Source organism: Cucurbita pepo, chromosome LG19, assembly GCF_002806865.2.
Source record: "Cucurbita pepo subsp. pepo cultivar mu-cu-16 chromosome LG19, ASM280686v2, whole genome shotgun sequence".
NCBI classification, from domain to species: domain Eukaryota; kingdom Viridiplantae; phylum Streptophyta; class Magnoliopsida; order Cucurbitales; family Cucurbitaceae; genus Cucurbita; species Cucurbita pepo.
In genome coordinates this window covers 6,877,285-6,898,725 of record NC_036656.1, presented here as the reverse complement: position 1 = coordinate 6,898,725, position 21,441 = coordinate 6,877,285, and the positions used below count along the sequence as shown (strand labels likewise).

General features: G+C 36.6%; 6 protein-coding genes across 7 annotated transcripts; 2 read left to right on the top strand and 4 right to left on the bottom strand.

Annotated features, from left to right (window-relative positions):
- Positions 1-7,550: 7,550 nt before the first annotated feature.
- LOC111781702 (pentatricopeptide repeat-containing protein At1g55890, mitochondrial-like) lies at positions 7,551-8,804 on the top strand. Its single transcript, XM_023662390.1, has one exon. It carries the CDS (start codon positions 7,551-7,553, stop codon positions 8,802-8,804), a length of 1,254 nt encoding a protein of 417 aa, XP_023518158.1.
- A 1,056-nt stretch (positions 8,805-9,860) lies between these two features.
- On the top strand, positions 9,861-11,065 carry LOC111781431. Its single transcript, XM_023662011.1, has 4 exons — positions 9,861-10,008; positions 10,110-10,274; positions 10,370-10,575; positions 10,662-11,065. The coding sequence occupies exons 2-4, from the start codon at positions 10,176-10,178 to the stop codon at positions 10,894-10,896; spliced, it is 540 nt and encodes a 179-aa protein (XP_023517779.1). The 5' UTR covers positions 9,861-10,008; positions 10,110-10,175; the 3' UTR covers positions 10,897-11,065.
- Positions 11,066-11,449: 384 nt separating this feature from the next.
- On the bottom strand, positions 11,450-13,105 carry LOC111781430 (probable transcription factor At1g61730). The gene has a single exon (XM_023662010.1). It carries the CDS (start codon positions 13,029-13,031, stop codon positions 11,784-11,786), a length of 1,248 nt encoding a protein of 415 aa, XP_023517778.1. The 5' UTR covers positions 13,032-13,105; the 3' UTR covers positions 11,450-11,783.
- Positions 13,106-13,732: 627 nt separating this feature from the next.
- On the bottom strand, positions 13,733-14,740 carry LOC111781701 (cysteine-rich receptor-like protein kinase 29). The gene is made up of 2 exons (XM_023662389.1): positions 13,942-14,740; positions 13,733-13,869 (listed from the first exon to the last, which is right to left on the bottom strand). The coding sequence occupies exons 1-2, from the start codon at positions 14,738-14,740 to the stop codon at positions 13,733-13,735; spliced, it is 936 nt and encodes a 311-aa protein (XP_023518157.1).
- A 382-nt stretch (positions 14,741-15,122) lies between these two features.
- LOC111781427 (cysteine-rich receptor-like protein kinase 29) lies at positions 15,123-18,007 on the bottom strand. Of its 2 annotated transcripts, XM_023662002.1 has the most exons (8): positions 17,060-18,007; positions 16,777-16,914; positions 16,506-16,645; positions 16,198-16,408; positions 16,059-16,112; positions 15,875-15,965; positions 15,652-15,802; positions 15,123-15,574 (listed from the first exon to the last, which is right to left on the bottom strand). In XM_023662002.1, exons 1-8 carry the CDS (start codon positions 17,901-17,903, stop codon positions 15,242-15,244), a joined length of 1,962 nt encoding a protein of 653 aa, XP_023517770.1. In that variant the 5' UTR covers positions 17,904-18,007; the 3' UTR covers positions 15,123-15,241. The 2 variants fall into 2 exon arrangements, with proteins under 2 accessions (XP_023517770.1, XP_023517769.1); XM_023662001.1 differs by having other exon boundaries at positions 15,875-16,112.
- Positions 18,008-18,347: 340 nt separating this feature from the next.
- Positions 18,348-21,384, bottom strand: LOC111781426 (cysteine-rich receptor-like protein kinase 29). The gene is made up of 7 exons (XM_023662000.1): positions 20,396-21,384; positions 20,170-20,307; positions 19,725-19,864; positions 19,417-19,627; positions 19,094-19,331; positions 18,871-19,021; positions 18,348-18,793 (listed from the first exon to the last, which is right to left on the bottom strand). The coding sequence occupies exons 1-7, from the start codon at positions 21,246-21,248 to the stop codon at positions 18,461-18,463; spliced, it is 2,064 nt and encodes a 687-aa protein (XP_023517768.1). The 5' UTR covers positions 21,249-21,384; the 3' UTR covers positions 18,348-18,460.
- Positions 21,385-21,441: the final 57 nt, after the last annotated feature.

Sequence of the window (21,441 nt, the reverse complement as noted above, 5' to 3'; positions counted from 1 at the left end):
TTACATGATTTACTTAATCATTTTTTTTCAATATTATGGCTCTGTAAATTGTATGTACGATCTATGTTGAACTAAATTCAAAATTTATTAACTTAAAAGATTGTTAAAACTTCTTAAGTGATTTTTTCATAAAATATTTGTTAAAATTTGATAAGTTGATAATAGAGATATATAATTAGGGTCATGTGTATATCTAACAAATATATATATATAACTAGATAAAAAGAAATGGGGTTTTAATCTTAAAATGATTTTTCTTTAAAACTGTGTTATTCTTATGCTTTAGGTAGAGTATCTATTAATGCAAATTAAATATAGATAAATTATTCTGCCTTTATATAAAAGAAACTCCTATAATAATTCTTAATAATTAGTTTTAACTTTTTTTTTTTTTAATAATTATTTTTTGGACAAAGTGTAAAGTTAATAGGCGTTTATTTTTATTTGTCTATTTTTAATAAAATACCTTTAAAGATATCATATGAAGTGAGTTTTTGAAATTATATATAGCAATTATTTCTCAAATTTTCATACATAAAAATATCACCTGATAGCTTTTAGTTATTATTGTACTATACTCAATAACATACCTCCAATAATTATTAATTAAGATTGAATTGCATGCTATGGTATACATGATAATATCAAATGATTAAATGCCTAAATTATTCTCTTGCTTTTATTTGATTATTGTTATGAACTCTTTTTCATATAAAACTGTTCGTATCTAATAATATATTTTGGATAAGTCTTTTATTATTTTATAAGTGTTTTTAATCCCTTAAAAAACTTTCCAAATTATCATCATATTTATGTCCTACCAAATGGTATATATTTTAAACCTTTAATAATACCTAACGATATTCGGTGTGCTCTTGAACAAAGTACGCATCAAACAAACTTTTCAAAAAGTTATTTTAACTCTCTCAATTAAATATTTAAATATTTAGTTTTTTTCATTTTAAAAAAATGTCTGAAATATATATTTACAAAAATCTTTAAAAAAAATTAATGGAATTTTTTGAAAAAATAAAATGTCGTTGAAGTAATAGTCTTAAATTTTAATTAAGATAATACAAAAATGAAGAAGGATGACTTTTGTGATTTGAATATTTGAAAGTAAAAGATAATAATAAAATAAAAAACATTAAGTTAAAAAGTCAATTTAGGCAGAATTGTCACGCATTTAATATAGAATTCAACTTGGGTAGAAAATTTTGGTTAAATGCTTTCCTAGTATACTTTCGCTTGCATTTCACTCAACTTACCCAATAGTAACTCCATTCCTTTTTTTTTTTTTACCATTTCGTCCGCCTCCTAATCTTGATTAAATCTTAACCACACTTTTTTTTCTTTTTATTTACCTTTATAATTTTCGATGTTATTGTCTTCTCTCAAACAAACGAGTAGAGAATGAAAACAATATTTCATTAATGATATTAACGATAAAGTTATGAAGTTTGAGTAAATGAAATTATAAGTGAAATGTAAACTAAGAAGACAAAATTGACTTTAGAAATGAAAGGTAGTAAATAAAAAAGTGAAAGATGATGAGTAATTGAGGAATTGAAATTTGGAAGGAATAGGATGGAGCAAAGAAGGTAAAGTAGGGGAGTGGGTCAATGATGAAAAGAGGACCCACAGGGACCCACACGGTAAGGAGGCATGCGAGACATGTAGGGCCTCTCCTTCTTTCGGCCGAAAATGTCAAAGCCCCAAAGACTCCACCGTCTTTTTCTTCTCCCCAAATCATTTCGCTTACCTTACACGTACAACCTCCGCCTCTCCACCCATTGACCTCTAATTTATTCAATTTTTCTCATCTTCTTAACTGTCTTATGATTTAACATGTGGCGTAGCTTTGTTGTGGAGGGTTGATTAAGAAATGAGGGAATTAGGTCAAATTCCTCCACTCTCTCTTTCCCTCTCTTTGGATTTTCTTCTTTGTCCTTTTGACCTTTAAAGAATCCACCTCAACTCCTCGATCATCATTTCTTATAACCCTACACATCGCTACTCATATAACTCTTGCCACCCAATAAGTTAAATGCCCATATCTTTCTATTATATCTATTATCTTATTCACTTACATTAAATACTTACTACTTAGTACCTTACCCTCAATCGTATATTAATAGAGATGTAACTAGATTACCCTATTCGAAATATATATAAATTTTATTAATTAGAGAATTCGTTTTTCATAATACATCAATTAAACTTAATGGGTACAATTAAATTTAAATGACGGGTTTACATGTTCTAAATGGTATACGAATTTATATCTCCATTTTTGGGAGAAGAATTTCTATTAAATCAAATAACATCTTAATGTCAACTTTTTGTGAACAAATTTTAATAATTTTGTGTCTATCTGCAAAGTTAAAATGTTCAAATTTCTTAGCAAAAAGTTGAGATAGATTTGTTTCTTTTACTGAATTTTTATCCTAAAGTTATTTAAAAATAAATAAATAATAACGTGTCTGATAAATATTACAAAATTTATATATAAAAAAAAAAAAATTAAACAATTCTGAAGTTTTTGTGCATTTTTTATAATTTAGTTAATAAAAAATAATTGAAACGAGGTATAAGATGAAGGTACAAGTGAGTGACGTCAGTATGAGGTACTCGTGAGGTGTGCAAAACGACAAAATAGGAAAGGACATGAGTCAGACATGGTCGGCCCCGTAAGAATGGTGGAAGAATGCCCTGGATCACGTGTCATTCTGCCACCAACGGACACGTGCGCGACGCGCGTCCACAAAAAATAATTATATTTACGTTTAATTATTTTTCTACTCTTTCATAATTCCATATTTTTAAACCAAACTCGTATGTCTATATACTTTCATTTAATTCCATTTTAGAGCATTAACTTTCATAACCACGACAATTTAATTGTTGAATTTAATACATAAAATTTTATTTTTTCTAGTTTAACATCTGTAACAACAGGTTACTATCGTAAATAACTCACAAAAAATACCCAATAATTTAATTCTTCTCATTATTAAATACATACAGTTCACTTATCTATACACGCATAATAATAATAATAATAATAATAATAATAAATAAATAAATAAATAAATAAAGTATATGTTACATCATTGAATTCATACACTATATTATTATTATTATTATTTGCAATTATAACATCTAAGGTATAAAATTATATATATTACATAATATCTAAGGTATTCAGTTGTCAAATTTCAAAATTTAAAGGTATAAAATAATATTTATATAAAAATTAAAATAGAATAGAATGTTAAACTTCATTAGGAATAAATAAATGAAGATAAAGGAGATAAAGGAGTTGAGAATAATCTGAAAATGGCCACTTCTAGATTCTTATTAAGTTATGAAGATTTGTTTTTATTTGACTTTTAAATATTTACATTTACAAATTTAATTATTGGACTTATCTACTAAATTCTAAATTTCTCATTAAATATATATTTATTAAGAATTTATTATACTCTTAAAAAAGTTGCATCAATCTCAAAGTTTTAAAATAATATATTTAGAAAATATAATAACAATAATAAAAAAAGGTTTAAGAGAGGTAAAAACATATGGAATTGTGTGAGTTGATGGGTTCATCTAATCTTTGTCGGAAAATTGCTTCCGATTCTCTCTCTCTCTCTCTAAAGTGTAATTAATTTTAATATAAACAGTCTTTTAAGGCATGAATCCCGTTTGACATCCGTGTAAGAATCGAATTCCCATGAGTAAAGTATTTTTTTAATGCAAATTGCAGACCCAAGGGACCTTGGGTCTTTTATTGATTTAAGTAAACAAAAATATATGATACTCGATAGAGTAACCTTTATGCTCTCTACAATGGTATGATATTCTCCACTCTGAGCTTAAGTTCTCATGACTTAAGGTCTCACATCAATGGAGAAAGTATTATTTATTTATAAACCTATGATTATTTTCTAAATTAGCCGACGTGGGACTTTCATCATTCAACAATATTTAGAATGGTTAAGAGAAGCTTCGCCTCGACTTAACATTTAATACTCTTTAATTAAAATCCTAGAGGAGATTTCACAAATTAGATTAGTTAACCGATACATATATAATTAATCATCTTCATCCGTTGAATATAATAATGGGGTTGGAACATTTTTGTTTTTTTATGATCTTCATCACTTATTCAAGCATCCATGGAAACCTATTCTTGAAACCAAGAATTTCTCTTTATCCAAAAAATTTGACCTAAATAATTATAAATAGTAACAAACATTATAGGTTTGATCTTATTTTTTGATATCCCAATGGCTAAAATGGAGTTGAAAGATGGGTTGGACCTACTCCAAGTTTCCTCCTTTCCTCTCTTGGTACATAGTGTAGAGGTTAGAAGGTTTAAGTTACTAGCTTTCTAATTATTTGTTTATGTGGGCAATACCAAAGTCTAGATCGTATCATAATTGAGTCAATACAAATAATCTTATTTTCTGACCTTACCAAAATCTTAATTGACCTCTTTAATGAAGTCAAATTATTTTCCAACTAATTATACTTTTTTTAATCTTGGTTAGGGTCAACCCTTGCTTCTCCCCCATAAACTAAATTCCAAAACCGGGCATTAAAGTAATGATTAGTGGCACAAATTATGTATTAGTTAGGTAAAACAAAAGTGTGGGGAATTGATTTACAGTTTCAAAAACATTTGTTTTATACATGTTGGCCTTTTGTCGTGCTTTTTATTCGGTTTTATCTGCAAGTTTGTCTAAAAAATTGAGGATTTGTTCAACCACTAATATAATATTCTAAACACCAACTTCCTCTTCTAAGTATTTAATTTCCCACACATTCTTCTTTTTAATTATAATATACTCTTTCTCATTTCATATTTCAACTTTGAGCTTTGGTTATGTTACTGATGTCATCAGAGTTGTTACATAAAAGTCTTTCAACATTATGTACATACAATCTTAGAAGGAAAAAAAAAAAAAAAACATTATTATATATTAATGGGTATTTTTCGTATGTCACAATTATGATGAGTTCATTTATGAGCATGTAATTAATCATAATAATCTCACACATGCCATAAATAAGGTAGACAAAAGTAATTCTATAAGGTGCGCAACACATAAATGTTAATAATATAGTTTATGTATATAAAAACAAACACAGACTAAAAGCTCTGTATTATGTCGAATCAATCTTAGTGTTCAAATTGGGCTAATTCAGGCCCAACTTTTATATTTTGTCTTTATATTGAATATCTAGTGTTTTTATTCTACGTATATGGAGCGACTATAGTTCTGCAAATGGGACCGGACAGCTGCTACGATTTGGTGGTTTATTTTGAAATTCTGCTTTCCCTGCCCTGAGTGGGTCTCCTCTGCATTGTTACAAGCCCATGTACTAACAACTAAGTGGACCTTCAACATAAAATTGACCCATTTAAGCAAACAAAGCGTGGTTGTGGGCCTTTAACATAAAAATGGCCCAAATAAGCAAAAAAGAAACGTCATTGTGAGCCTATAACATTAAAATTATCCAAATGAGCAAATGAAGAGTTGTTAAAGGCCTTTCACATGAAAATGGCCGAAATAAGCAAATAAAGGGTCGTTGTGGGCCTTTAACATTGAAATGGCATAAATAAGCAAATAAAATGTCATTGTGGGCCTTTCACATTAATACGGCCCAAATAAGCAAATAAAGCGTTGCTGTGGGCCTTTCACATTAATACGGCCCAAATAAGCAAATAAAGCGTTGCTGTGGGCCTTTCACATTAAATTGGCCCAAATAAGCAACTATAACGTAGTTGTGGGCCTTTAAGATGAAAATAGCCCAAAGAAGAAAATAAACAGTCGTTGTCGGTCTTGAACATTAAAGTGGCCCAAATAATGGCACAAATAAGCAAATAAAGGGTTCTTGTGGGCTTTAACATAAAATGGCATAAATAATGGCCCGAATACGCAAAAGAACGTTGTTTTGGGCCTTTAACATTAAAATGGCCCATATAGTGGCCCAATTAAACAAATAAAACGTTGTTGTGGGCCTTTGACATTAAAATGGCCGAAATAAGAATTTAAAGTGTTGTCGTGGGCCGTTAACATCGAAATGGCCCAGATTATGGCCCAAATTAGCAAATAAATCGTCGTTGTGGGCCTTTAACATTATTATGGCCTAAATGAGCAAATAACCTGTTTATGTGCCATTAACATTGAAGTGGCCCATATAAGAATATAAAACGTCGTTATGGGCCTTTAACATTAAAATGGCCGAAATAAGCAAATAAAGCGTTTCTATGGGCCTTTAACATTGAAATGTCCCGAATACTGGCCCAAATAAGCAAATGAAGTGTTGTTGTGGGCCTTTAATATTAAAATGGCCCAAATAAGATGATAAAGCGTTGTTGTGGGCCTTTGACATTCAAATGGTCCATATAATGGTCCAAGAAGCAAATTAAACGATAGTTTGGGCTTTTAACATTAAAATGGCCGATATAAGCAAATAAAGCGTTGTTGTGGGCCTTCAAAATTTAAATGGCCCAAATACAGGCCCAAATAAGCAAATATGGCGTGATTTTGGGCTTTTAACATTAAAATGACCCAATTCAGCAAATAAAGCGTTGTTGTGGGCCTTGATCATTAAAATGGCCCAAATAATGGCCCAACTAAACGAAAAATTGTCGTTGTGGGCCTTTAATATTAAAATGGCCCAAATAAGCAAATAAAGCGTTGCTCCATCTTTAGCATGAAAATTACTCATAAATTGGCCGAAGAACCAAATAAAACGTTGTTGTGGGCCTTTCATATTAAAGTTGCCCGAATAAGCAAAGAAAAGCGTTGTTGTGGGCCTTTATCAATAAATGGCCCAAATAAGCAAATAATAGTGTTGTTGTGGGCCTATAATATTAGAATGGCCCAAATAAGCAAATAAAAGCGTTGTTCTGGGCCTTTAACATAAAAATGGTCCAAATAAGTAAAGAAAAGATTCGTTGTAGGCATTGAACTATAAAATGGCCCAAATAAGCAAATTAAGTGTTTTTGTGGGCCCTTAACATTAAAATGGCTCAAATAAGCAAATAAAGCGTCGTTGAGGGCCTACAACATGAAAATGGCCGAATAAGTAAATAAAAGGGTTATGTGGGCCTTGAACATTAAACGGCCCAAATAAACTATTAAAGTGTCGTTGTGGGTCTTTAACATTAAAATGGTCCAAATAAGCAAATAAAGCGTTGTTGTGGGCTTTTAACATTAAAATGATCAAAATAAGCATATAATAGCGTTGTTGTGGGCCTAGAACATTAGAACGGCCCAAAAAGTAAATAAAAGCGTCGTGGTGGGCCTTGAACATTAAAATGGTTCAAATAAGTAAATAAAGTGTCGTTGTGGGCCTTGAACATAACAATGGCCCAAATAAGCAAATAAAGCATCGTTGTGGGCCTTGAACATTAAAACGGCCCAAATAAATAATCAAACAAATCGTTGTTGAGGGATTTCGAATTCCTAGAACGACGACAGCCTCCTCTCTGCTTTTACCTCCAAACTCCAAACCTAGTTTTGTTTCTGTCGAAAATGTCTTCCTCTTCCCTGTACCGTCGCCTCCATGGGGTCTTCAACCTCCCTCGCTCCTCTGCAGCCAAATCCAACAAACTCAACCCCTTGCCTCTTTCCTCATCCACCAACGAACCCAGCCACTCGCCTCCTTCCTCACCCACAAACAAACCCAGAAAATCGAAACCCACCGCCGGTTCCGCCTCCGCTGCTACCCCTCTCACCGTTGAACACCGTCTTCAAAAGCTTGTCAGCAAGTTCATAAAGAGCTCCGAGTCCGAGCGCTTCCGCGCCAGGCATGGTATCTTTGACTCTACAGTTCGCCGCCTTGCTGTCCATAAAAAATTCTCCATGATTGAGGATCTTATAGAAGCTCAGAAGAAGTATGACGATATTACGGATGAAGGGTTCGCGATCCGCCTCATTATGCTTTATGGGAAAGCGGGTATGTTTAGTCATGCACGCAAGCTGTTCGATGAATTGCCTGAACTGAATTGCGAGCGGACTGTGAAGTCATTTAATGCCCTTCTGGCGTCTTGTGTGAATGCCAAGGAATATGATCAAGTTGAAACGATTTTTCGGGATTTACCCGAGGAACTTTCGATTGAAGCTAATGTGATCTCGTACAATATTGTTATCAATGCGTACTGCGAGATGGACGCCTTGGATAAAGCCATCCTGTTCTTCAATAACATGGAAAAGAACGGGATGGAGCCAGATTTGGTTACCTTCAATACGCTTTTAGCTGCATATTATAGAAAGGGTCATTTTTTAGATGCGGAAAACATGTGGAGTGTGATGGAAAACAAGAACCTTGCTCCTAATCTCATAAGTTACAATGCGAGGTTGCGAGGAATGGTTCAGGAGAAAAGATTGCAAGAAGGGATTGGGTTGCTAGCAGAAATGGAGGAGAAAGAAATCAAGCCAAATGTGTCCAGTTACAATGCTCTGATTAAAGGTTTTTGTGACGATGGGAATCTGGAGGAGGCGAAAAAATGGTATTACAAACTGAAGGAGAAGGAAGCTACTCCGAATCGATCAACTTACAGGGCACTTCTCCCCTTACTTACCGAACAGGGTGATTTTGATATGGCACTTGAACTGTGCAAGGAGGCCATTGATAATCGTTTAGTTATTAATGCAGCAGAGGTGCAGCGTGTTGTTGATGGATTAGTTGAAGCTTCCAAGATTGAAGAAGCAAGTGACCTTGTGCAACTGTGCAATTCGAACAATTATTTAAATTTCAAGTTGGAATTGCCTCAGACGAGCACTTGATAAAGTTATTTCTATATGTTTCTTCGGCTTCAATTTTATGTTGTTTGTCAAATCGACGTTCTTTTTCCTCTAGCAATTTGATTAAACAGGGATCTGGATGAATTTTTTATCGAGTTATTACGACTTATTATGGAAACATGAACGAGATTGAGAGTTTTTGGGTCTCAGCATCATTGCCATTTGTCTCTGATAACAATAATTTCATTCTGGTTTCCATGGTGCTTACAGAATTATGTACAATCATAGCATGATAATTGAGCTTAATGATAATGCATTTTCCAACGACAGAGGACCTATATGAACAATTAATTGGAAGAGACATTCAATGAATATGTTAAAACACAGGAAGTTCAACATATCTCAATTCGATACAAAGGAATTCAACTTGTTTTCATAGAGTTTGGCTGGCCGCAAAGCATCTTGTTTAGGAGTGTGATTTGCAAATGACTCGCTTGGTTTCACAGGAAGCAAATCATCTTTCTTGTTTAGAAGGCTTTGAAGGGACCAATTCATCATCTCTGAAACTCATTGATCCTCGGCATGGAGATCCATATCAGACCACCCAAGCTATGCGAGTTCAGCGTTCATTGGCCTACCAAAATTTTCGACTGTCCTAGCGTGCGGCATCAGTTCCTCTTGATAATTAAAAACCATAATGAAACTTTTCCTGTAGTGACCTCCCGCCGCCATTTTCCCAACATTAGAAACGAGAACGATGGTGGAGGAACAAAGTCAGCTACATACATTGCCACTACTTTCCTTAAGCGACCAAACACGGGCCAAACTAGCTACAGACATCTTTCATCATGGGAACCAGATGACACTTCAGTTCATGTAAGATCCATTTCTTGTAAGGGTGTGTAAACCTCTCCCTAAAAGACGCGTTTTAAAAATAATGAGACTACCGGAGATACCTAAGTAGCCAAATGAACAATATCACAAGAAAGAAAAGGAGCCCTGCTCTTTTAATCATGTTATATTCCAAATAGCTTTTTGATGGATTTGACAGCTTGAAGAGATGAAGAAAGACTAGTGAGGCAATAAGAGAAGGATTCCCACCCCGCTCTGCTGGAGATGCTCCACTTTCTTGCATCCTGTGTCAAGAATCGGCATCTAAACATAAAAGGAAGACGCAGGAAATTTTTTTTTGGAGGAGAAAAGAAGCTTTTACTTCGTTGTTACAGCTAAATCTAAGGCATCCCATGTAAGTTTATTAGCCAGTAACGTTGGCCCTTCCCTTTATTCGTATTCTCTCCTCTTAATCTCTCTCGCACCTTAATAAAGCTTCCTTCACAAACCATACAGTTCTTGCCTGTGGTTTTTCTTCAACTTCTCTGCCGACCGAGTTCCTTCCATTTGCTTCTGAAAGAAATGCAGAGAACTTATGGTTTTCTTGTCTGCCTCTTGGTTATTATTATGGATGTTACGGCTGGAATTCTTGGAATTCAGGCTGAAATAGCTCAAAACAAGGTATACGAAGGCTGGAATGAAAATTCTGTACGAAAATTCTTTGTTAAAGATCTGGTTTTTTTTTTCCCCCTCATTATTTTGTGCACTTTTGATAGGTGAACCATTTGAAAATGTGGATTTTTGAGTGTAAAGACCCAAGCTATAATGCTTTTAAGCTAGGCTTGGCTGCAGCCATACTTCTTGGCATTGCTCACGCCATTGCCAATTTGATTGGTGGGTGCATTTATGTTCGATCTGCTGAAGAATACAAAAGGTTAACCTCTACCAAGCAAATTGCTGTGTGTTCGCTCATCTTTGCATGGTAAGAACAGCCTTCCCTACCTTTTTCAAGATCGACGCGACCCTTATGGTTCTCTGATGCAATGTTTTCAAATGGTGATTACATAGGATTGCGCTTGTGGTTGGATTCTCAATGCTTATCTCCGGGGCGATGTATAACACAAGGTCGAGAGAATCATGCGGGGTTGCTCATAATCATCTTCTGTCTATTGGGGGGATTGTGTGCTTCGTGCACGGCTTGTTTGCAGTTGCTTATTGTATTTCTGCCACAGCAGGCATCAGGGATGAGATGAAGCCGCCACAGCCACAGGGGAACCCTGCCGGAGCTACAGTCCACGTTTAGCTCTTTGATGAACTTTACATTGTGTTCCTTCACAGTTCTTCAACCGTAAGATTTTGTCAAATTGACTGTTTTCAATGTCTGCATGTTGCTTCAATTCGTAGCTAGAACTAATCCCAAATTTGGGAATAGCTCTCTCCTTGATAATATAAAATCATATTCCTCTTGTTCCCATCTTGGTTGAGAGAGCTCCGAAGAAAGAAAGAAACTCCTCCCTTTACAAGAACTAATGCAGTAAGTAATATGCAATTTGAAAATGGGATTAAAAACACAAAAAGTTCTGATCGGACAGATATTTTTACAATTATCTTCAAACTTGAGAAGAAACTGTAAACAATGTTCTAAGATTATTGTATGACTAATAACTATAACTATATTTATATTAAAAACAAAACAAAAAACAAAGGTTGTGAGAAGTGAGTAAGATCATAAGCTGCAAACAATTAAAAAAAATATGAATCAAACAGTTCTAAAAAACTACTCCGAAGCACCTAAGTGAGCAATTCTCACAATATTCATGATCTTCAATTCTCAAACACAGCAAAGAAAGAAAACATTCTACAAACATCTTGAATGATATTATAACTACTCATATCAGCGTAAGACAGGAAGATCTGCTTAACCATGATGAAGAAAATATAAGATAGATGTTTTTAGGAGAACATCAAACTAGAAGAAGCAGACGTCAACACCAAATACATATGGCAGAGCCTAACCAACGGAAGTAGAGGTTGAAGCATAGTCAGTAGGACATTACCCTAAGGCCTCGAGGCAATCATAAACTCAGACAAACTACAAGTATAGCAATCAGTAAATACTAGACAAAACAACAAACAGGAACAATTTGAGCTCTGAATTATCAACATGGAAGCTGTCCAATGTCTAAATCCTTACTTCTCAGATGACTTGTACGCCTCCAGTATCAACTTTGCTTGGTCCCTAATCAACTCAGTCTTCTTCAGAAAAAGTTCTAATTCCGCAACATGCAATTTCTTCCACTCTTCCTCCAGCTCTGTTCTCTTGGATTGCCTAATTAGCTCTAATCCTGGCTTCAAAAAACTTTCCGGCAAGCCAACAGCACCAAAAGACCTTTCAAACGCAACAAAACCATCCATGCAACCTGACGGAGCCTCGTTATCATTAACTTTCATCTTACCATCCTCCTTTGAGGCCTCTGGAGAAGGAAGCAACTCAGCTTTCAGTGAAGCCAGTGTCTTACTGGTGCTACCTCTTTGATTCTTATTAGGAGTGCCATTAACATTGAGCTTCAGCTGCTCCACACCCGGAGTGCGAGCAAATCCTTCGCCGCCCCATATTTTCTTGGACAGTTCAAAACCCTTCTGTTCGTGGGCTTTTGAAAACGTTGGGTCTGCACCCTTCTTCCCTCTATCGACATTATTCCTAAATTTCTTCCTCAGTCGACGTATCTTATCCACTAACTGGGCCCTGGTTACATCGACGTGAAGAGATTTCTTGATGAAATCATGAAAGGAATTCATTTCTAAAGCTGGGTCAGTACCTTTCTTGGCTGAGTAATCAATCATACCTTTCAGTATAGCAATCTCGTCATCCTCACTCCACAGTCTCTGAAACAGCTTTTTGGATTCGTCAACAGATTTCTTAGAATCGTCTTCTGCGACTGCCCCATCATCAGCGTCAGCCACAGAACTCTTCCTTGCTCGCTTGGCATCTCTTGTCGTGTCACTAGGGGTCTTGAAAGACGATCTCGCAGGCGTAGCTGAGGCAGAAGGCTTGGATCTGGGCTTTTTCACCTTCGGAGTCTCTTCCATCGGCTTAGAGGCAATAGGCTTCACATTTCGTTCGGACTCAGTATCCGTATCGGAGTCGGATCCGGAGCCTCTTTCCGAGGAAGAAGACTGAGCCTGAGAGTTTGGAACAAGTTCAGATTTCTTAGGTGCGGGTTTCTTTCCGACGGCAGAAGTAGAAGGAAGAGCAGAAGACTTCTTCAGTTTCTGATTTTGAGTCAGAGCTTGTGTTTCATCTTCATCCTCTTCGGATGAGGAGGAAGATCCGCCTCTCGACCCGCCTTCCTCTTCCTCGCCCGATGAAGTTTCTTCTTCTTCAGAGGAAGACGCTGCCGGAGGCTCATCCAAGGGTGACGGACGTTTGGGAGCCATAACCGGAGAAGGAGATCGGGGTTGTTTCGCCTGCTAGGGTTTGATCAGAAACAAGCAAATTGGGTGCAAATTTACGGTCTTTATCAAAACCCGAGAAATGGGCGCGATATTGAGTGTGAACAATTTTTGACCGTCGGATTAGAGGAGATCTTCTTCCGTTAGTCTTAATGGCAACCCCTAAAATTTTTAAAGATTTAATTTTAAAATTTAGTCAAGTTCAAAGGTGCATAAAATATTTTTTAAATTTAAACGATATATAATAGATCTTTAAATTGTAAACAATATATATAGTAGATTTACAAAAAAAATAAAAATTAAAAAAAAAAAATCTCTGATATGAAATTTTAAATTTTAAATAAAATTTAATATTTCACTAAATTGGCTCAATTTGACCTTGTTATTCTATCTCTCACCTCCCAATCATTAAACAATAATCGATAATAAAAAGGTTAGTTTATTTTAAAATATAGACTTTATTTCTTAATAATTCAAATAATTTAAGTTTTTTTTTTTTTTTTTTATGATTTCCTGTTGAGGTTTTCTAGTTCCATTATTCCAAACAAGCCTCACGTTAACCACCGTTATTAGAAGCAAAAAAAAAAAAAGTCAAATTTCCATTCTGCTTGATTATTCGCCGGATTTAAAGTCAACCTTGGAATTGAAGTCAACTATAATGAATTAAATATAACAAGAAGAAGAGATTAATTAGTCTCAACTCTCTGCTCAATCCTCCTGGATCTCAGAAACATGTAGATGCAGACTATCAAAATCCAGCAAGAAAGTACCGACAGAACCATTATGATCACAATATGAATTCTGGTGTTCACATTCTTTGTCCCTGCATTCAAACCAAACTTAAATCCAGAATTCACATTGCTCTGAGAAGATGAACTAAAAGAAACATACATACCTACTGCCCGAGTTTCGTTACTGGTCGATGACGCTGTAGATATTGCCATCAATGGCGGAGTTGGCGGCAGAGTTGGCCTACTATTGTCAAAGAAGCGGGTTGGTTTATAATTCACCATGCAGCTGGGGGTGAAAATCCCAGCGGATCGGCTGCAACAATCTGGGAATTTCTTGAAAATGGAAGACAAGCAATCGTCACATTGTTGTGTAGTTAAATCAGGTAGGCATTGGACAAGAGCGTATATTGTTTCCAGCCCTGAACTTGACATATTTCCAACTGCATATTTGTGTAGAGAATCACCTAAAGAAGCTCTGCTTTTCAGACTATTCAACAAGATTCTTAGCCTTGGAATAAACCGAGCTGTGTTCGTTGCGTTTTCTGTCGATTGAGTCATGAAAATTGGCCTGATATCCATTTGGTTTGACAAGGGTCGACTTGAGTAGTGCAGGAAGCAATTTTCATACCATCCAATTGCTTCTTTCTGGTTAGGACAGAGCTTCGTTAGAAGATGAACAGAGTCGTTGAGGCAGCTTCGACACGATTCAAGCTTGATGTCGGGTATACAAACACCGACGGCATTGGCTATGTCAGAGCCTTGTCCATGAGAGAATCTGTAGAAGCCGTAGCTGAGTTTTTTTTCGGTGGTGATGGAGGAGAGAACATGGTGAAGATTGGTCTTGAAGGTACTGTTGGCTGTGAAGTTACGAGCGGTGTCAATGCAGAAGTGAGAGATGAAGTGTGGGTGAGCAGAAGCTTTGGCCATCAATAGCAGAGGAGCCAGGAGAAGGTAGAATGCCATTGCTGCTTGGCTTTGTGCTTCCTCTCAGTCCTTCTCTATTATATATATCAGACACCGTTTGAGTTTTGTATATTGACTATGTGTTAATATAATTAATGGAAACTCATAATTGTCACGGACCATGTTCAATTATTCTTGACAGCAAACTATTTGTTTATATCATGATGGGAAATTTTGAAAATGTACGCTACCCTGATAAATTAACACAATTATGAAGGTCAGAATATTCCAGTTGAAAATAGAAAAAGAATCTATATGTAATGTTACATATATAAAAATAAAAATAATTAATTAGTTCCCTTTTCACATATGTAAAAATAATTAACGGGTCGTCTATATTTGAACGTAACAAAAATTCATCATCCCTATAATACTATAGGTAAACACCACTTTGGATAGTCCATTCAACAATAAACTTAGTATAGAACAACCATTCTATTATTTAATGTATATATATGTTCTCAAAATGCAAAATATATTACCACCACATGTGATGAAAACCTAACGAGGAAAAAGCTCCGAAATTGAAGCATCATTATCTGAATTTTGAAGAGATTTGGCTTCAGAATGAGTATCTCCGTCTGGCTTTAACATTGGGTTGGATTCACCGGTAATACTATGCATGAAGAATGCAGGTCTAGAGGGTATTGGAAGAGTGAGTGAGGAACTACTTAGCATCGTCACCACTGAAGCCATTGTTGGTCGATTTGCTACGTTTTCTTGAACACACAATAGTCCGATATGAATGCATCTTATCATTTCGATCCTTGAACCAACACTAAGTGTTGAATCTATTATATTTGTTGTTGTTCCTGCCCTCCAATTATTCCATGCCTGCAACAAAATTCATCATGACGTTGATTATTTAACTATTAGTATCAGCTTCAACTATAAGTAAACAATATACTTACAAAGGTGGAAAGGTCTTGGATGTTTTCTCCGTTGCGAAAACAATTGCCTTTTTGGCCGCTTAAAATTTCAAGAACCAAAATACCGAAGCTAAAGACATCTGATTTTACTGAAAATTGTCCATGGATTACGTACTCTGGAGCCATATAACCGCTGTGAAAGTACCAACAATAGATTATTCAAAAGATTTGTTAAGGAAAATAATTGAAAAAATTTTATACTTACTAAGTTCCCACAATTCTACTTGTGTTGCCTTGAGTCTCATCTACATCGAACAATCTTGCCATACCAAAATCAGCAATCTTTGGATTCATTTCTATATCCAACAAAATATTGCTAGCTTTGAGATCACGATGTATGATTCGAAGACGAGAGTCTTCGTGAAGATAAAGAAGTCCTCGTGCAATACCATTTATGATTTTGTACCGTCTTTCCCAACTTAACTCTGTCCGCTTTCCAAAATCTACATGGATGTTTAGATTTTTGTGAACTATATGAATGATGCATTTTCCAATTTGTGCAGACCAAGGAAAGAACAGAGATTATACCAAATATGAAGTGGTCAAGGCTGCCATTTGGTACAAACTCATATATGAGAAGTCTTTCGATTCCTTGCAAGCAGAAACCCAGCAGCCTAACCAAGTTCCGGTGCTGCAGCTTCACTACCAAAAGGACTTCATTTTTGAATTCAACGTCGCCCTGTTGTGAATTGTTCGCAAGCCGCTTCACCGCAATATGCTGTCCATTAGGAAGCTTACCCTGAAAATATAAACATCAAATTTATAGTAAGAATATAACACAACACCTCGTAACAGCTCCGAATTCATTGATTCATATTCTTTAATTCCTTTCATACCTTGTAAACAGCTCCGAATCCACCCTGTCCCAGCTTGTTTTCGTCTGAGAAGTCATCAGTTGCCTCTTTAATTGTGTCAAAATCAAATTGAATCGTCTCCACACTGCTAATTTCATCAGTGGCGTCTCCATGAGTAACAGCTAAGAGAAGATTCAGACATGAACATCAAAGTCCTTTGTAGGATGAAAGCTGTAAGCTTCTTTGAAAAACTACACGATCAAAGTAAGACTGTCATCTAAAAAACAAAACGGAGGAAGCGTAAAGCACTCACTTTCAAGTCTTTGTAATGATTTTTTGTGCTTTCGCTTCCTCAATCTCGCAACGATGCAAATACCAACAATGAGAATGATGGCTGAAGCGATGGACACCGCTACAATGATAACAGTTCTAGCAGTATACCCATTACTTTCTGCAAAAGAAAGGGACAAAATTAGTATGTTAATATGAGGCTATGTGCTTAATGGTTCAAGTTCAAACAGTGCATGTCAAGTACGATGAGTAGTGGAAACAGAGTGTTGAAACAACAACAAATAAGACAGCTCTAATTGCATTACCTGGTGTCGAAGTCGAAGTCGAAGATGGAGGGAGGAGATTAGGAGATGAGGGCGGAGGCAGAGGAGGAGAGAGGAGTGCTGCATAGAGAGGGTGGATTTCATAGTTTATTTGACAACTTGTCACAATTAATCTCGCCCCTATGCTGCCGTTACAACAACTGGGAAGATTACTTTGAAGCCGACTGAGGCAGACATCACAATCGAAGTACGACATGTCGGGAAAACAATCAACGAGGCCATATATGGTATACGTATTCGGATTTGCAAGTTTGACATCTCCGCCGGCAGACTTGCGAATTGAACTCCCTAACGCAGCCTCCTCCCGGAGTCGATCTAACAACTCTCTCCGTTCCTCGTTGAAACTGTTGGCATCTGGGGCCTTACCGGTGTTGAAAGCGATTTGCGAGGCGGAATTGATGGTTATCTCACCGTGAACAGAGTTGTTTGAGTAAAGGATTTGGCAATGATGGTACCATCCCGCACCTTCCTTCTGGTTTGGACAGTTTTGTACAATCCTGCGGGCTGAGTCATTCACGCATGTTCTGCAGTCTTCCAAGGGAACACCTTTACGACAAAGAGCCTTGGCGTTGGCCGTGTCGGGAGCTTCACCGAAGGTGGCATTATAGAAACCATAGTCAACACGGGTGTCGGTGTTGGAGTTGGAGGTGATTAAGGCGAGTGCGTTTTCGAGATTTTTCTTGAAAGGGCTGTTGTTGGTGTAGTTGGCGTTCTCTGAACATTTGGACAGAAAAAAGTCGCGCTGTGAAGTTGTGGTAAGCATCAATTGTGCAATAACGAAGGAGAGGTAGAAAATCCTTCTCAAACTCGAACTGCCCATCTCCATTATCCCTCTGCAACAACATCAGCTACCCTCGGTTCTTTTTAAAGACAAGATAGCACAGCCAACCATCCATCGTCGACTTCCCAAGTCCACGGTCTGGGTCATCAGCTCCGTGATATTTACGCATAGTTCCATTTGAAAATTCTAAGTTATGACTCACTTCGACTTAAGAACCCCATTTTTTTCTGACTAGTCTTCAACTACCGTTTGGATAAATTTATGCGAGCCATTAATGTGTTCTTTTCAAATCTGACCATTTCTTAATGTATATCAGTGATATACAACTATCATTAGTAGACATAAAAATATTGATGGATGGTCTCGGTTCAAACGCAATAAAAACTCACCATAAACGTCAAAATTGTGTTAACTCGAAGCGGAGTTGTTCATAATAACGTATTTTATGATGATAAAAGAGAAAATAGAATTATATACAAACTTTCTTAGGAGACTTTATAAGATGGAAGTTTAGAAGTGAATCCATAAATCAAGATATACAAAATTAAATCTAAGAGAAGCAAAGAATAGATGATATTCGACAATATTTGAGTGATGAAATTCTAACGAGGATGAAACTCTGAAATTGAAATGTCATTATCCGAAGTTCGAAGAGATTTGGCTTCAGAATGAGTACCCCTATGCCGCTTTAACATTGTGTTGGATTCATCGGTGATGCTATGCATGAAGAATGCAGGTTTAGAGGGTATAGGGAGAGTGAGAGAAGAACTACTTAGCATCATGAGCACTGTAGCCATTGTTGGTCGATCTGCTACGTTCTCTTGAACACACAATAATCCAATGTGAATGCATCTTATCATTTCAATTCTTGAACCAACATCAAGCGTTGAATCTATGATATTTGTTGTTGTTCCTGCCCTCCAATTATTCCATGCCTGCAACAAAATCCACCATGGCGTCGGTTATTTAACTATTAGTATCAACTTCAACTGTAATTAAACGATATACTTACAAAGCTGGAGAGGTCCTCGACGTTTTCTCCATTGCGAAAACAAGTACCTTTTTTACCACTCAAAATTTCAAGAACCAAAATACCAAAACTAAAGACATCTGATTTTACTGAAAATTGTCCGTAAAGTATATACTCTGGAGCCATATAACCGCTGCAAAAGTACGAACAATAGATTACTCAAAAGATTTATTGAAGAAAATAATTAAACAAAATTTGTACTTACTAAGTTCCCACAACTCTACTTGTGTTGCCTTGAGTCTCATCTACATCGAACAATCTTGCCATACCAAAATCCGCAATCTTTGGATTCATTTCTATATCCAACAAAATATTGCTAGCTTTGAGATCACGATGTATGATTCGAAGACGAGAGTCTTCGTGAAGATAAATAAGTCCTCGTACAATGCCGTTTATGATTTTGTACCGTCTTTCCCAACTTAACTCTGTCCGCTCTCCAAAATCTACATGGATGTTTAGATTTTTGTGAATTATATGAATGATGCCCTTTCCAATTTGTGCAGACCAAAGAAAGAACAGAAGTTATACCAAATATGAAGTGGTCAAGGCTGCCATTTGGTACAAACTCATATATGAGAAGTCTTTCGATTCCTTGCAAGCAGAAACCCAGCAGCCTAACCAAGTTCCGGTGCTGAAGCTTCACCACCAAAAGGACTTCGTTTTTGAATTCAACGTCGCCTTGTTGTGAATTGTGCGCAAGCCTCTTCACTGCAATATGCTGTCCATTAGGAAGCTTACCCTGAAAATATAAACATCAAATTTATTGTAAGAATATAACACAACACCTCATAACAGCTCTAAATTCATTGATTCATACTCTTTAATTCCTTTCATACCCTGTAAACAGCTCCGAATCCACCCTGTCCCAGCTTGTTTTCGTCTGAGAAGTCATCAGTTGCCTCTTTAATTGTGTCAAAATTAAATTGAATCGTCTCCACCCCGCTAATTTCATCAGTGGCGTTTCCTTGAGCAACAGCTAAGAGAAGATTCAGACATGAACATCAAAGTTATTTGTAGGATCAAAGCTGTAAACTTCTTTGAAAAACTACACATCCAAGTAAGACTGTCATCTAAAAAACAAAACAGAGGAAGGGGATGATGGAAGTCCCACGTCGACTAATTTAAGGAATGATCATAGGTTTATAATAAAATAATACTCTCTCTATTCGTGTGAGGTATTTTGGGAAAGCCCAAAGCAGAGCTACGAGAGCTTATGCTCAAAGTGGACAATATCATACTATTATGAAGAGTCGTGTTCGTCTAACCGCGTAAACCACTCACTTTCAAGATTTTGTAATGGTCTTCTGTGCTTTCTCTTCCTCCATCTCGCAACGATGCAAATGCCAACGATGATAATGATGGCTGAAACGATGGACACCACAACAATTATAACAGTTCTAGTAGTATTGCCATTATTTTCTGCAAAGAAGGGGACAAAATTAGTATGAAAATATGAGGTTATGTTGGAAAAAAAGAGAAAAGAACACCGAACAGAGCATGTCCTTACCTAGTGTCGAAGGCGAAGATGGAGGGAGGAGATTAGGAGCTGAGGGCGGCGGAAGAGGAGGAGGAGGAGGAGGAGAGAGAAGTGCCGCATAGAGAGGGTGGATTTCGTAGTTTATTTGACAACTTGTCACAGTTAATCTCGCCCCTATGCTGCCGTTACAACAACTAGGAAGATTACTTTGAAGACGACTGAGACAGACATCACAATTGAAGTACGACATGTCGGGGAAACAATCGACAAGGCCATATATGGTATACGTATTCGGACTTTCAAGTTTGACATCTCCGCCGGCAGACTTGCGAATTGAAGTCCCTGACGCAGCCTCCTCTCGGAGTCGATCTAACAACTCTCTCCGTTTCTCATTGAAACTGATCGCATCCGGGGCCTGATCCAAGTTGTAAGCAATTCGCGACGCGGAATTGATGCTTATCTCACCGTGAACAGAGTTGTTTGAGTAAAGTATTTGGCAATTACTGTACCATCCCACACCTTCCTTCTGGTTTGGACAGTCTTGTACAATCCTGATGGCTGATTCCTTCACGCATGATCTGCAGTCCTCCAAGGGAACGCCTTTACGACAAAGAACCTTAGCGTTGGCTTTGTCGGGATCTTCACCGGAGGTGGCATTATAGAAACCGTAGTCGACCCGGGTGTCGGTTTTAGAGTTGGAGGTGATTAAGGCGAGCACGTTGTCGAGATTTTTCTTGAAAGGGCTGTTGTTGGTGTAGTTAGCGTTCTCTGAACATTTGTATGATAAAAATTCCGGCTGAGAAATTGTGGTAGACATCAATTGTGCAATAACGAAGGCGAGGTAGAAAATCCTTCCTAAACTGAAACTGCCCATCTCCATCATCCCTCTGCAACAACATCAGCTTCTCTCGGTTGTTTGATATGAATTGGACAGGACAGCCAACCAACCGTCGTGGACTTCCCAAGTCCACGGTCTCGGTCATCAGGTCCGTAATATTAACGCGTAGTTCCATTTTGAAAATTCTGAGTTATCATTAACTTCCACTTTAAAGAACCATTTTTCCTGACTCACCCTC